The sequence below is a fragment of the Heptranchias perlo genome, chromosome 4 (assembly GCF_035084215.1).
Source record: "Heptranchias perlo isolate sHepPer1 chromosome 4, sHepPer1.hap1, whole genome shotgun sequence".
Classification (NCBI taxonomy): Eukaryota; Metazoa; Chordata; class Chondrichthyes; order Hexanchiformes; family Hexanchidae; genus Heptranchias; species Heptranchias perlo.
In genome coordinates this window covers 32,325,284-32,342,056 of record NC_090328.1, presented here as the reverse complement: position 1 = coordinate 32,342,056, position 16,773 = coordinate 32,325,284, and the positions used below count along the sequence as shown (strand labels likewise).

The 16,773-nt window shown below is 40.9% G+C and overlaps 1 protein-coding gene across 2 annotated transcripts in view; it reads right to left on the bottom strand.

Annotated features, from left to right (window-relative positions):
* The window catches only part of ankra2 (ankyrin repeat, family A (RFXANK-like), 2), a 32,604-nt gene extending 15,943 nt beyond the window's left edge, over positions 1 to 16,661 (bottom strand). The window contains exons 1-7 of one of the 2 annotated variants that reach the window (XM_067982727.1): positions 16,363 to 16,661; positions 14,438 to 14,550; positions 13,972 to 14,297; positions 13,029 to 13,187; positions 12,419 to 12,484; positions 12,189 to 12,286; positions 6,313 to 6,438 (exon numbers count right to left, since the gene is read on the bottom strand). In XM_067982727.1, the coding sequence (XP_067838828.1) occupies positions 6,313 to 6,438; positions 12,189 to 12,286; positions 12,419 to 12,484; positions 13,029 to 13,187; positions 13,972 to 14,260 (738 nt within the window). In that variant the 5' untranslated portion in view covers positions 14,261 to 14,297; positions 14,438 to 14,550; positions 16,363 to 16,661. The remainder of the gene's footprint in view (positions 1 to 6,312; positions 6,439 to 12,188; positions 12,287 to 12,418; positions 12,485 to 13,028; positions 13,188 to 13,971; positions 14,298 to 14,437; positions 14,551 to 16,362) is intronic. The other variant, XM_067982726.1, reaches the window with a different exon arrangement.
* Positions 16,662 to 16,773: the final 112 nt, after the last annotated feature.

Here is a 16,773-nt window from a genome sequence, read left to right as displayed (position 1 = left end):
CCGCCATTCAATAAGATCATGGCTGATCTGATCCCAACCACAAATCTAAAGAACACAAGAAGTAGGAGCAGGACCCGGCCACACAGCTCCTGGGCCCTCTCCGCCACCCACAGGGCATTGACCGATCCGAACTCAGCTTCATGTCCAATTTCCTGCCCGCTCCCCATAACCCCTAATTCCCTTTACTTCTAGAAAACTGTCTATTTCTGTTTTAAATTTATCTAATGATGTAGCTTCCACAGCTTCCTGGGGCAGCAAATTCCACAGACCCACCACCCTCTGAGTGAAGAAGTTTCTCCTCATCTCAGTTTTGAAAGAGCAGCCCCTTATTCTAAGATTATGCCCCCTAGTTCTAGTTTCATCCATCTTTGGGAACATCCTTACTGCATCCACCCGATCAAGCCCCTTCACAATCTTATATGTTTCAATAAGATCGCCTCTCATTCTTCTGAACTCCAATGAGTAGAGTCCCAATCGACTCAACCTCTCCTCATATGTCCGCCCCCTCATCCCCGGGATTAACCGAGTGAACCTTCTTTGTACTGCCTCGAGAGCAAGTATGTCTTTTCTTAAGTATGGAGACCAAAACTGTATGCAGTATTCCAGGTGCGGTCTCACCAATACCCTATATAACTGCAGCAATACCTCCCTGTTTTTATATTCTATCCCCCTAGCAATAAAAGCCAACATTCCGTTGGCTTTCTTGATCACCTGCTGCACCTGCATACCAACTTTTTGATTTTCTTGCACTAGGATCCCCAGATCCCTTTGTACTGCAGTACTTTCCAGTCTCTCGCCATTAAGAAAATAACTTGCTCTCTGATTTTTCCTGCCAAAGTGCATAACCTCACATTTTCCAATATTATATTGCATCTGCCAAATCTCCACCCAGGAGACCACAACTGCACACAATACTCCAGGTATGTTCTTACCAAGGCCCAGTTTAACTGCAGTAAGACATCCTTGCTCCTGTATTCAAATTCTCTTGCAAAGAAGGCCAACGTACCATTTGCCTTCCTAACTGCTTGCTGCACCTGCATGTTTGTTTTCAGTGACTGGTGTACAAGGACATCCAGGTCCCTTTGTACATCAACATTTCCCAATCTACCACTATTTAAATAATACTCTGCCTTTCTGTTTTTCCTTCTGAAGTGGATAACTTCACATTTATCCACGTTAATACTGCATCTGCCATGTATTTGCCCACTCACTCAACTTGTCTAAATTGCCTTGAAGCCTCTTTGCATCCTCCTCGCAACACAAAACTATATGGGATTGTGACTTATCAGCAAACTTGGAAATATTACATTTGGTTCCCTCATCCAAAATCATTGACATATATTGTGACTAGCTGGGGCTCAAGCATTGATCCCTGTGGTACCCCACTAGTCACTGCCTGCCACCCCAAAAAAGACCCATTTATTCCTACTTTGTTAACCAATTTTCAATCCATGCCAGTATGTTACCTCCAATCCTTTAATTTTGCACACTAACCTCTTATGTGGGACTTTATCAAAGGCCTTCTGAAAATCCAAATACACCATACCCACTGGTTCTCCCTTATCTATTCTACCAGTTACGTCCTCAAAAAACTCCAGTAGGTTTGTCAAACACGATTTCCCTTTCATAAATCCGTGTTGACATTGTCTAATCCCGTTGATATTTTCCAAGTGTCCTGTTATCACATCCTTTATAATAGACTCTAGCATTTTCCCTACTACTGACATTAGGCTAACTTGTCTGTAGTTCCCTGTTTTCTCTCACTCATTTTTAAAAAAAATAGTGGGGTTACATTTGCCACCCTCCGATCTGTAGGAACTGTTCCATAATCTATAGAATTTTGGATGCATTAGTTGTAATCTTCCACTATTTCCATGGCTACCTCTTTTAGTACTCTGGGATGCAGATTATCAGGCCCTGGGGATTTATCAGCTTTCAGTCCCATTAATTTCTCCAGCACTTTTTAAAAAAAATAATACTGATTTCCTTTAATTCCTCCTTCTCACTAGACCCTTGGTTCCCTAGCATTTCTGGGAAGTTACTTGTGACCTCTTCTGTGAAGACAGAACCAAAAGTATTTGTTTATTTGCTCTGCCATTTCCTTGTTCCCCCTTTTCTGACTGTAGGGTACTACATTTGTCTTCACTAATCTTTTTCTTTTTACATACTTGTAGAAGCTTTTACAGTCCGCTTTTATGTTCCTTGCTAGTTTACTCTCATACTCTATTTTTCCCCTCTTAAATCAATCATTTGTCCTTTTTTGCTGAATTCTAAACTGCTCCCAATCCTCAGACTTGCTACTTTTTCTGGCAACTTTATATGACTCCTCTTTGGATCTAATACTATCCTTAATTTCTTTTGTTAGCCATGGTTGGGCTGCTTTTCCTTTTGTGTCTTTGCGCCAGAAAGGAATTCATGTATTCGTTCCTTAAATGTTAGCCATTACCTATCAATCATCATGCCTTTTAGTGAAGCTCCCCAATCTATCATAGCCAACTCACTCCTCATACCTTTGTAGTTTCCTTTGTTTAGATTTAGGACCCTAGTTTCAGATTGGACTACTCCACTTGCCATCTTAATGAAGAATTCTATCATGTTATGGTCACTCTTCCCTAAAGGACCCCGCACAACAAAATTATTAATTAACCCCTTCTCATTGCACAATACCCAATCTAGGATAGTCTGTTCCCTAGTTGGCTCCTCAACGTACTGGTCTAAAAAACCCATCTTGTACACATTCCAGGAATTCATCCTCCACAGTATTATTGCTAATTTGGTTTGGCCAGTCTATATGTAGATTAAAGTCACCCATGATTACTGTAGTACCCTTGTTACATGCATCTCTAATTTCCTGTTTGATGCCATCCCCTACATTACCACTATTGGGAGTTGTCTATAGGCCTCCAAACATCAGTATTTTCTGCTCCTTGATGCTTCTTAACTCCACCCAGACTGATTCTACATCTTTATTTTCTGAGCCAATATCCTCTCTCACTATTGCTCTGATTTCATCCTTTACTAACAATGCCACCCCAACTCCTTTTCCTTTTCGCCTGTCCTTCCCAAATATCGAATATCCTTGGATATTCAGCTCCCAGCGTTGGTTACCCTGCAGCCATGTCTCCGTAATTGCAATTATACCGTATCCGTTTACATCTATTTGCGCTGTTAATTCGTCTACCTCATTACAAATGCTTCGTGCATTCAGATACAGTGCCTTTAGATTTGTCTTTAACATTTTTAGATATCTTAACATTTTTTTGTAATATGGCCCTATTTGTCTCATTACCATTTTTTCTTACCTGGCCCCTATTTGTTAGTGCTCGTCGCTCAGGTAATAATTATTACCTTTGTGGTTCTGCTTTTTAATTTACAATACAGCAGTTCAAGAAGGCCCACCACCACCACCTTCTCAGGGCAACTAGGTATGGGCAAAAAATGCTAGTGTCACTCACATCAGATTTAATTTTTTAATAAAGCGCTTTGGGACATCCTGAGGTAGCAAAAGGTGCTATTACAAATGCAAGTTCTTTCTACTTCCCCTCCAAATCACCAATTTGTCACTAAACAACTGACAAGCATAATTTGAGCCCCTCCCTAGGTGGGCAGCAGGTGTTAGGAGCCCCTCATAAATTATACTATTAACTATACTGCTCATCATTAAACAAGTCCAATTACAGGCTTAATGTTGGTGGTGGGGAAACTTTGAGACACAATAATCCAGGACAAAATTAATGGGCACTTCGAAAAGTATGGGCTAATAAATGAATGTCAGCACGGATTTGTTAAGGAACATCATGTTTGACTAACTTGATTGACTTCTTTGGTGCAGTATTGGAGAGGGCTGTAGAGTGTGGTGCTGTTGATGTGTATTTGGACTTTCAAAAAGGTATTTGATAAAGAACATCATAATAAACTTATCAAAATTAAAGCCCATGGGATTAAGGGGACAGTGGCAGCATGGATACAAAATTGGCTAGGGGACAGAAAGCAGAGAGTAGTGGTGAACGGTTGTTTTTCAGACTGGAGGGAAGTATACAGTGATGCCCCAGGGGGCAGTATTAGGACCACTATTCTTTTTGATATATATCAATGACCTGGACTTGGGTATACAGGGCATAATTTCCAAGTTTGTAGATGACATGAAACTCGGAAATGTAGTAAACAATGTGGAAGATAGTAACAGATTTCACGAGGACATAGACAGACTGGTGAAATGGGCAGACACATAGCAGATGAAATTTAACACAGAAGTGTGAAGTGATACATTTTGGTAGGAAGAATGAGGAGAGGCAATATAAACAATGATACAATTTTAAATGAGGTGCAGGAACAGAGAGACCTGAGGGTGTATGTACACAAATCTTTGAAGATGGCAGGGCAAGTTGAGAAAGCTGTTAAAAAAGCATGGGTTCCTGGGCTTTATTAAAGAGGCATAGAGTACAAAAGCAAGAAAGTTATGCTAAACCTTTATAAAAGCACTGGTTAGGCCTCAGCTAGGGTATTGTGTGCAATTCTGGCCAACACACTTTAGAAAGGATGTCAAGGCCATACAGATGGTGCAGAAGATATTTACTAGAATGGTACCAGGGATGAGGGACTTCAGTTATGGGAAGAGACTGGAGAAGCTGGGGTTGTTCTCCTGTGGGCAGAGAAGGTTAAGAGATGTTCAAAAATCATTAGCGGTTTTGATAAAGTAAATAAGGAGAAACTGTTTCCAATGGCAGAAGGGTCGGTAAAGAACCAGAGACGACATGAGGGAAAAAAAATTTACACACAGAGTGAGTTGTAACGATCTGGAATCCACTTTCTGAAAAGGGTGGTGGAAGCAGATTCAATTGTAACTTTCAAAAGAGAATTAGATAAATACTTGAATGGAAAAAAAAAATTACGAGGCTATGGGGAAAGAGCAAGGGATTGGAACTAATTGGAAAGCTCTACCAAATCATGGTGGGCACCAAACCCTGGATATATGACTATGTGTTCTCCAGATATTGTCTTCCAGCAGCCGACATCCTGAACCTTAGCGTTCTCTCATCAGCTGTAGGATGGATATCTGCATTCAGGTCGGTCAAAGGGCCTACAGAAAGCAGCATACGTCATGCTGGCTTACATCTTGCTGTTATGAACACTCAAGTCCAGTGTTGCATACCAGACTTATTTATCATTCCCCCATCCTCTTCTACCTATTTTCCATCTTGTCATTTAAAAAGAGTAACTTTCATACAGCACACAGCTACTAATCCTTCCCCTTCACAAACCCTATAATACATTTAATACAATCATACTTCCTAGTTCACCAAGAATATTCCACTAACATTCACTTTTAACCAGATTTCTTGTTCATTTATATCACTCCTGATTCCCCAGGTTCAAATTCTACCAGTTTCACAAATATACAAAAAGATATGATGTTATAGCATCATGACTTTACATGAAATCGCAATAAGATACACCAACTTGTTTGAATTTCATAGTGTAAATTATAAAATGACTGATTACAATTGCTATTTAAAATTACAAAGCATCTATCATAGCAATTTCTGTTCTGAAGTATATTTTCCAGTTATTACAGAACAGTTATTAAATGCTTCAGAAATCTTGTGTGGCAACACTTCAGATTACCATAATTAATAAATTATGCTTTACTAAGATATCATATCATCTTGCATTCAATTTTGGAGTTCAAAGATACAAAAGATATTTCAAACAATTTGGTTGCATTAAACAAAAGAATTACAATAATAATTATATTTTCTGAGATAATCTAAGCCGAAATCATAGATTTAGCTACTACATCAAGTCAACGGTCTCATAAATCAGCAGCATTTAAAGAGAGATAATCTAACCATTTAAAAAAAAGCATTCTGATTTATTTTCATCTTTTTCTGTGAATTTATTCATTTTCTGAATATTTGGGATTGATTAATGAACACATTGAACCAACGAACCCTTAAGAGGTACTAAACTTGGCAATGCGGAAAACTTAATTACATACACATATAAAATGAAAAACTGCTGAAACACGTGGGGTTAATGACCACCCCTACTGATATCACTTTAGCTACCTCAGGTTGTCAGGCTCAGTAACGGCTTCCAAATTTCTCAATTATGTCATCAGAACATATGGTTTGAATGAACAAATAGAGAAAATCTAAAAGGGTGCATTTGACAAATTATGATAAATTCAACACAAATTGCTCCCAGCTGAAGGTTTTATATTCCACTGAATTAATTCTTTTAAATTTTGCTTAAAATATTATTTCTATGAAAAAGAAAAATATTGGGCAATATGTTGTCAATGTTACTTACCCAGTCGTACTCATTCACATCACACCCATAGTCGAGCAGCATATTTACAATGTTCGAGTAGCCTTTACTGCTGGCCAGTGACAGTGCACTCTCCCTCCCATTTGCTAAAAGATGTGGATCACCTCCCTTTCAAAAAGAAACACACAACCTGCAGTTTCATTTCCAAAGTATGAAAAGTAAAAACCTGCATTTATAGATAGATTCCTTGTGGCAAAATAACACTGTATTCATTTTATAATGGAGGATTAAATCATAAACTAACTAGTTAGAACTAAAATTATTTACAATATATAAAAAATGTTTTGTATAAATCACAATTTCAGGATGCATCCATTTTAGTAGAGTGGGAAAACTAAGATGTCATATTCAAAGGGATGTGCACAAGATACAGAAAAGGCTACGGGCCCTGACAACATCCTGGCTGTAGTGCTGAAGACCTATGCTCCAGAACTAGGTCCATCTTTAGCTAAGCTGTTCCATTACAGCTACAACACTGGCATCTATCTACCAGACAATGTGGAAAATTGCCGAGGTATGTCCAGTTAAGCCAAATACTGTGCTATCAGCCTACTCCCAGTCATTAGCAAAGTGACAGGAGTCATCAACAGTGCTACCAAGTGGCACTTACTCACCAATATCCCGCCCATTGATGCACAGTTTGGGTTCCACCAGGACCACTTGGCTCCACACCTCATTACAGCCGTGGTCCAAACATGGACATGAGAGCTGAGTTCCAGAGGTACGGTGAGAGTGACTGCCCTTAACACAGAATCATAGAAAGGTTACAGCACGGAAGGAGGCTATTCGGCCCATCGAGTCCGTGCCTGCTCTATGCAAGAGCAATCCAGCTAGTCCCACTCCCCCGCCCTATCCCCATAGCCTTGCAATTTTTTTCCTTTCAAGTACTGATCCAGTTTCCTTTTGAAGGCCATGATTGAATCTGCCTCCACCACCCCTTGGGCAGTGCATTCCAGATCCTAACCACTCACTGTGTAAAAAAGTTTCTCATGTCACCGTTGGTTCTTTTGCCAATCACCTTAAATTTATGTCCTCTGGTTCTTGACCCTTCCGTCAATGGGAATAGTTTCTCTCTATCTATTCTGCCTAGACCCTTCATGATTTTGAATACCTCTATCAAATCTCCTCTCAATCTTCTCTGTTCCAAGGAGAACCACCCCAGCTTCTCCAGCCTATCTGCGTAACTAAAGTCCCTCATTCCCAGAATCATTCTTGTATGTCTCTTCTGCACCCTCTCTCAGGCCTTCACATCTTTCCTAAAGTGCGGTGCCCAGAACTGGACAATACTCCAGTTGTGGCCGAACCAGTGTTTTATAAAGGTTCATTATGACTTCCAAACTTTTGTATTCTATGCCTCAATTTATAAAGCCCAGGATCCCGTATAATTTTTAAACCGCTTTCTCAACCTGCCCTGCCACCTTCAACAATTTGTGCACATATACCCCCAAATCTGTTTCTGTACCCCTTTTAGAGTTGTGCCCTCTAGTTTATATTGCCTCTCCTCATTCTTCCTACCGAAATGTATCACTTTGCATTTTTCTATGTTAAATTTCATCTGCCACGTGTCCGCCCATGCCACCAGCCTGTCTATATCCTCTTGAAGTCTATCACTATCCTCCTCAAATGTTTACTACCCTTCCATCTGCAAATTTTGAAATTGTGCCCTGTACACCCAAGTCTGAGTCATTAACATATATCAAGAAAAGCAGTGGTCCCAGGACTGACCCCTGGGGAACACCACTGTACACCTCCCTCCAGTCCGGAAACAACCGTTCGCCACTACACTCTGTTTCCAGTCCCTTAGCCAATTCTGTACCCATGTTGCCCCCTTTATTCCGTGGGCCGCAATCTTGATAAGCCTACCGTATAACACTTTATCAAACGCCTTTTGAAAGTCCATATACACCACATCAACTGCATTGCCCTCATCTACCCTCTGTTACCTCATAAAAAAAACTCTATCAGGTTAATTAAACACGATTTGCCTTTAACAAATCTGTGCTGGCTTTCCCTAATCAACCCACACTTGTCCAGGTGACTGTTAATTCTGTCCCGGATTATCATTTCTAAAAGTTCCCTCACCACTTAGGTTAAACTGACTGGCCTATAGTTGCTAGGTTTATCCTTACACCCTTTTTTGAACAAGGGTGTAACATTTGTAATTCTCCAGTCCTCTGGCACCACACCCTTGAAGTTTATCACTATCCTCCTCAAATGTTTACTACCCTTCCATCTGCAAATTTTGAAATTGTGCCCTGTACACCCAAGTCCAAGTCATTAACATACATCAAGAAAAGCAGTGGTCCCAGGACTGACCCCTGGGGAACACCACTGTACACCTCCCTCCAGTCCGGAAACAACCGTTCACTACAGATGTTTGGAAGACTATGGCCAGTACCTCCACAATTTCCACCCTTACTTCCCTCAGCAACCTAGGATGCATCCCATCTGGACCAGGTGACTTATCTACTTTAAGTACAGCTAACCTTTCTATTACCTCTTCTTTATCAATTTTTAGCCCATCCAATATCTCAACTATATCTTCCTTTACTGAGACTCTAGCAACATCTACCTGTTCACATGCCTGTAGAAGACTTTTGGATTACCTTTTATGTTGGTCGCCAGTCTATTCTCATACTCTCTCTTTGCCCCTCTTATTTCCTTTTTCACTTCCCCTCTGAACTTTCTATATTCTGCCTGGTTCTCACTTGTGTCATCAACCTGACATCTGTCAGACACCCCTTTTTTCCATTTCATCTTACTCACTATCTCTTTTGTCATCCAGGGAGCTCTGGCTTTAGTTGCCCTACCTTTCTGCCTTGTGGGAATGTGCCTTGACTGTACCTGAACCATCTCCTCTTTAAAGGCCACCCACTGTTCAATTACAGTTTTGCCTGCCAATCTTTGATTCCAGTTTATCCAAGCCAGATCTGTTCTCATCCCATTGAAATTGGCCCTCCTCCAATTGAGTATTTTTACTTTAGAGTCAGTGTCCTTTTCCACAGCTTTTCTAAACTTATGATACTACGATCGCTGCTCCCTAAATGCTCCCCCACTGACACTTGCTCCACTTGGCCCACCTCATTCCCTAGAACTAAGTCCAGCAATACCTCCTTCCTCATTGGGCCGGAAACGTACTGGTTAAGAAAATTATCCTGAAAACATTTCAAAAATTCCTCCCCCTCTTTGCCCTTATATTATTATTGTTATCCCAGTCTGTATTAGGATAGTTGAAGTTCCCCGTTATCACTACTCTACAGCTTTTGCACCTCTAATTTCCCTGCAAATTTGCTCCTCCATATCCTTCCCACTAGTTGGTGGCCTATAGATATATCCAGTAGTGTAATGGCACCTCTTATTTCTTAAGTCTAACCAAATAGATTCTGTCCTTAACCCCACCAGGACATCCTCTCTCTCCAGTACTGCAGTATTCTCCTTACATCAATACTGTCACCGCTCCCCGCCTTTTTTTCCTTCCCTATCTTACCTGAACACCTTGTATCCAGGAATATTTAGTACCCAGTTCTGCCCTTTTTTGAGCCAGGTCTCCATTATCACCACGACATTGTATTCCCATGTGGCTATTTGCACCTGCAGCTCACCAACCTTGTTTACCACACTTTGTGCGTTTGCACACATGCACTGCAAACCAGTCTTAAACTTTCTTGTACTCTCAGTCTGATCCCACCTAATATTGTACTATTACTTGCTCTAGTGCTATCTTCCTCCCCCGATCCTTTGTACCCCTTGTTTCTCCTTTCCATTGCTACATCCTAGTGCCCACCTCCCTCCAAATTAGTTTAAAGCCACCCTCCCCCCCACAGCACTAGCGTACCTTCCCAGAGGACATTGATCCCAGCTCCGTTGAGGTGCAACCCATCCAGCCTGTAGAGGTCCCACCTTCCCTAGAACTGGTCCCAATGCCCCAGGAATCTAAAGCACTCCCTCCTGCACCATCTCTCCAGCCATACATTCATCAAGGAATCATTTGATCTATTGTGGCATCAAGGAGTCCTAGTAAAACTGAAGTTAATGGGGATCAGGGGAAAACTCTCCAGTGACTGAAGTCATACCTGGCACAAAGGAAGATGGCATTGGAGGCCAATCATCTCAGCCCCAGGACGTCGCTGCAGGGGTTCCTCAAGATGCTTCATCAATGACCTTCCCTCCATCATAAGGTCAGAAGTGGGGCTGTTCGTTGATGATTGAATGGAGTTGAACATTGCACTTTTCCTCAGAAAATGGAACAGCCCATGCCTGCATACAGCAAGAGCTGGACAACATCCTGGCTTGGGCTGATAAGTGGCAAGTAAAATTTGCACCACACAAGTGCCAGGAAATGACAATCTCCATCAACAGCGAGCCTAACCACCTTCCCTTAACATGTATTAGCATTACCATCGCCAAGTTCTCCACCATCAATACTCTGGAGATCACCATTGATCAGAAACTCAATGGGAACAGCCACATAAATGCTGTGGCTACGAAAGCAGGTTGGAGGCTGGGCATTCTGTGGCAAGTGACTCACTTCCTAACTCTCCAAAGCCTCTTCACCACCTACAAGGCACAATTCAGGAGTGGGATGGAATGCTCTCCACTTTCCTGGATGGGTGCAGCTGCAACAACATTCAGCAAGCTCGGCACTATCCAGGATGAACCAGCCTGCTTGATAGTCACCCCATCAATGCCTTCCACCACCAGTGTACCATGGCTACAGTGTGTACTACCTACAGGATACACTGCAGCAAGTCTCCATGGCTTCTTCAGCACCTCCCAAAACCACAACCTTCACCACCTAGAAGGGCATCAGGTGCATGGGAGCACCATTACTTTCAAGTTACAGGCTATCCTGACTTGGACATATTACACCGGTCCTTCATTGTCGCAGGGTCAAAATCCTGGAACTCCCTCCCCAACAGCATTGTGAGAGTTCCTTTACCACATGGGCTGCAAAGCGGCCCATAACCACCTAAAGGGTAACTGGGGATGGGCAATAAATGCCAGCCTGCCAGAGATGCCCACATCCCAAAGAATGATGAAAGGCAAGTAAAGATCTCCTTTGCATGTCATCTTATTCCACATCACTGAATTTTGCTGAACTGTGTTTATGGTCTACTCTTCCTTCTTATTTGTCCATTTGAATATTTAGCAAATACTTAATTGGGTCGAGGGGGAGGGAAACAGACTTATTAACCACACGAATCTGGCTGCGCTTCAATGTCCGTGGAGGTAAAGGTATCGCCCAGTATAGTACTATTTCATATAGATCATTAGCTGAGTTTGCAAATCTTAATGAAGATGTAAATGTGGCACAATTGGCCTCTGTTGAGATAGGCTCAGATCTAACGCTTTTTCAGCTGCCTGAGGAGCAGAAGGGGGAAGAGAGTTTCTCACTTGTCATAAAAGGAATGGAGTTGAATCACCTGTGACACTCATTGTTTTAGCTCACATCTAGAAGACTGCTAACAGCCATGAAATTGTACAGGTGCTTTTACCTGTATTCATTTTCGGTAACACCATTTATGTAGAATATATTAAACGGGAGCGTTTGATAGTACAGTGGGATTGGCTCCAGACTAATGGGCTGAGGTTTCCAACCCACAATTCTTACGTTTCAAGTTGCAGATCTTAACCAGGTCATGTCCACCATGAGCTCCACCATCAGAAAGTCAAGCAACTCAACCTACAATAAAATACACCTCTGTTGTGTATTTCACTCATCACATATCAAGGAACATAAAATAAAACTAAAACATGTTCAGATTTATCTTGTTTGTTTTATTTGCTCTGTTCTAATCATTTTATAGTTTATTTTTGATATTGATTAGAGCTAGTACATAAAGAGGTAAATTCCTTACATTCTGTAGCAGAAACTCCACCACTGCAATCTGTCCATGAGCTGCTGCCCACATCAGTGGAGTAAAGCCTTGCTCATCTTGCATGTTTAGCAGATTGTCTAGAAATTTAATAAAACAGAGGCATTTACTCCAGTCTAAAACATAAACTATAAACTCAATGGGCATCGAGGTCAATTTATAATTTCTGTACCTCACAACATAATAACACAAACTGTTAAGAACTCACTCACCTTGCTCTATACGGCTTGCCAAATAAAGCAATTCCCCTTGTGCTGCCAGCTGATGTACAGACAAAGCTATAAAAATATTAAAAATTAGGTACAGAAGTCAGCTAATGCAATTTATTCCATATACTTCATTCACAAGAGCAAGTTTCCATGAGAGCAGTATTTCTCTAAAGATATACCACTAACCCAAATCATACTCCTCCCCACTCCACACACATTATTTTATGTTATTTTTTCACTCCAAGTTCTCCTGCAGTGCAGCCTCATGCACATCCTGGCAAATGGCACAGATAGCACTGATAGGAGCCTGGGAACAGGTTTGACTATTTTCTCAGCTGATAAACAAAGACAAAGACAAACAGGAGAAAGGAAATATGATACAACCATTCAAAAATATAGGGAAGATGAAAACACACCTTAAAAGAATTTGGTCCATTCTTCTGAAAGAGGTTATTTGGTTTATATTCCAAATAAGAACAGCTTATTTGGACTTTGGCACTCAATGGGCATCGAGGCAATAAACGACCTTTATTATTAATGATTATGCATAGTAGTACATATTAAATCCAATTCATTTGCATCCAAATGACCTTTAAGTTTAAACCAGACTTACAATGTAAGAGTAATGGTGCAGCAGAGATTTCATTTCCACGATGTTTGTTAGTCAGGGTTGTCGACTGTTTAATGGGCGAGAAATGCTTGGTCACCGACGGCGTGTAGACATGTCTTACTTGAATTCCAGGAGAAGGAGAGGTGTGTATGTTGCACTCAGCTGCAAACAACACAAGTTAATAACTGAAAAGTTGTATTACTTTGGCTTTTTCAGACCTTGACAGAATTGATGGTCCTGTTCACAAACACTGATCTTTGTATATTTCAAGCAAATTGCAAATTTTTAGTCACTCATGAAATGTAGCAGCATAGATCGAAACTGGAGGGAAAAAGTACTTAAAGTAGTCTTCCCACATACTCTTAATGCTAGCTGTTTTGCTTTAAATTGTTGCTCGGCTGTGCCTCTCCCTTCAAGTCAGTGGTCAGGCCATAGAATATTTTTGTTTCTCTTCTCTGCACCCTCCCCAATATACATGTACATTCTTTGCATAGCATAATGACCAGAACTGAACAGTGCTCCATGTCTGGTCTTCCCAGTGCACTTAGATCCTTAGCATGACCACTGTAGACTTGTACTCCATTGTTCTAGCTATATCTCAGTAGGTTACTACTACCAATGCTTTAGGTCTTTTCAAAGCCTAACTGAAATAACTGTTGTATATTATCCAACACCTTTCACCTATTTCTAGCTCTTTTTCACAAATTTATTCCCAGCTATTAAATCCACTGGCATCTCCTCTTTAGATTAGCATTAAGCATACTCGATCAATAATCTTCTCCTGTTGATCTCACCTTCCCTTTTTTTTAGTCAATCCTATAAAAGGACTCGCCTAAATTGTCTCTCCATTTCTGATAAACGTCTCCCCCCAAAATATTAACCAGTCTTTTCTCTTAGCTGATGCTGCTGTTCATGAATCCATCTAAAATGCTTATGTATTACCTACCTTTAAATAACACAGAGGCCACTTCTAGGTCAGAGTTCACTTGATCTTGAATGTTTTTACTCTCTTCTTCATTCAGAGACTTCACAAATCGAGAGCAGACATTCATATCAAATCTGTTGGGTAGGACAAATTTCATTCCCATGGCAACATTGTGGGAAAGACCACCTTCTGCATTAATATCTGCATGTGGCTCCACTTTGATATATGGAATTTCAGCAAAGGAAGAATGATTCTCGCTCCCACCTCTGGAGGATTCAGCTTCAGTGGTTAGGTTCTCCACTGCAGCCATTACTGCTCAACTCAGTTGGTACAATCTGCTACTCCATCTGTTGGTACAACATTGAATTACAGTGGGTCAGCCAATGTATAAAAAAAAGCCTGAAGATAAAAATTAACTGTGTCCATGTGAATTTGAACACTTGATTAAAACAGTTAGAGGAATACCATTAGACAATTCTACACTTACCAAATTAGCTGTTGGCTCATTTGGGAGAACTCTCACCTCTGAGTCAGAAAGCTTCACTCCAGGACTTGAGCACATTTCCTAGGCTGACACTTCAGTCCAGTACTGAAAGATTGCTGTATCAAAAATGCCATTCTTTTAGGTATTAAACCAAGGTTCTGCCTATTTATTCTAGTGATTCAGGTGAATGTTAGTGATCCCATATCACTATTTGAAGAACAGCAGGACTGCAGCAGTTCAAGAACAAGGCTCATCACTTTCTCAAGGACAACTAGGGATGGGCAATAAATGCTGGCCTTGGTAATGACGCCCATATCCAGAGAATTGACTTTTAAAAAATTCTTTCTACACTGCTACATTTCCTCTCATTCCATATGCCTGAATTTCTGCAACAAGCTTGCTGTGGAACACCTTCCTAAAAATCCATATAAACTACATCTATCTCTTTATCTAGCCAACCAGTCACTTCTTCAAAAAAATGCTTGTTACATTGTCAAGCATGAATTGCCTTTAACAATTCCATGCATCTCTAAATGCTTACTAATTTGATTTCTTTAATTTTAAAAGATGGATTCTAAGAGTTTGCCCACAACTGACATTAGACTAACTGATCTATAGTTACCTTGTTTATTATTTTCTCCCTTCTTGAACAGAGGTGTTACATTAGTTACGCCCCAGTTCCTGGCAAAATTAGTCACAGCATCTGCTATCGCCTCTCCAACTAGATTTATGCCACCAGGACACAGTTACTTATTTACCTACAGTTCTGCTAATTTTGTTCAGAACCAATTCCTTTCCTACAGTTACCTTGAACATATTTTCCATTTCCTTTTCTAGTAGATCTGCATTCTTAATTTCACCATCATTTGTAAAAACTGATAATATATATATATTTAATATCTCTGCCATACCTTCATCCTCCACAGCTATATTCCCCCATTCATTCTTGAGTGGTCTTACCCTCTTGTTTGCTCCACAGTTTTTGCTTGTGGTTACCCCCCCTCCTCCAAGATACTGTCAATGTCACAGGTGGTCAGTGTTAGTTGTATTCAGGTGGTGGGTATCAATTGGGGACACATGTCCTTTTTATAGGAGAGCTTATCTGGGGGCAAAAGAGCCAGGGGAGTCACGAAGAAACATTTTTACGCAGCACGTTGTAATGATCTGGAATGCACTGTCTGAAAGGATGGTGGAAGCATATTCAATAGTAACTTGAGAAATGAAATTGGATAAATACTTGAAATGAAAAAATTTACACGGCTATGGAGAAAGAGCAGGGGAATGGGACTAATTGGATAGCTCTTTCAAAGAGCTGGCACAGGCATAATGGGCTGAACAGCCTCCTCCTATGCTGTACCTACTATGATACAAGAGGCCAGAGTTAGAGGAGTGCAGAGTTCTCAGAGCGTTATCGGGCTGGAGAAGTTTACAGAGATAGGCCAATGAAATAAGTACAAAATTCAATATTTCTGCCCATCATTCACACTGAGGCTATAAACTCCTGGGTTGTCACACTCTACTGGTGTCTCACTGCTCCTTCACCCCCAAAACATAGCTGCAGACTTTTACTCATTTTGGTTTAAAGAGGAGTCTGTTTGGGTGTATTTCGACGTTAAAAATAAACAGACGGTTAAATGGGTTGGTGAGCGCGCTTCTCTACTCCTGACAGCTAAACTTTACTTCAGGTCTGTCTTAATAAGGACTGTGTGTATACATATTATGCCAAACGGTGACAGGAAGGGTTCTACGTTCAGGTTTAATTTGATGACCCATTGATGCAGGGCTGATGCGGTGTCAATAACCACTCCGTTAATCTTATGACTGGGGCCTCGCTGTTCAGGTTTAATTTGTCTCCCGCGGAGATTAGTTGAAGAGCAATGAAAGCCAACCTTTCGTGCATTCTGCGAAGGTTAATCAGCGATTCATACCTTTTTAGAATTCAGCTCGGTAGATCCGGTGTATAAATTTCATTATCGTATAATTCCCTCCTGCTTATCTGCTGTCCGCTTCCCGTGAGCCCCGGCAGACGATAACCGGCTAATGTCTGTATTAATAAAGTTTGTTCAAAATTTATACCAGTCACTAAAGTTCAATCGAAGCACCACCATATAACGCCTGTGTCACTTCTTAGAAAACAAACTTTCATGTGCCGGTTACGATAACTGCGATATTTTATGAAATGCATCGTTGTATCTCGGAATGTTCTAGATCAAGACGCTGAATGCGACCTAATAAATCAACGTCACATAATTGTTGGTCTGGACGCCATTTTTGTGCGGGGCATTTTTTAAAAAGGCTTTCGCTCCGCTAGGCCAGAAATTTCATTTTATATTTGAACA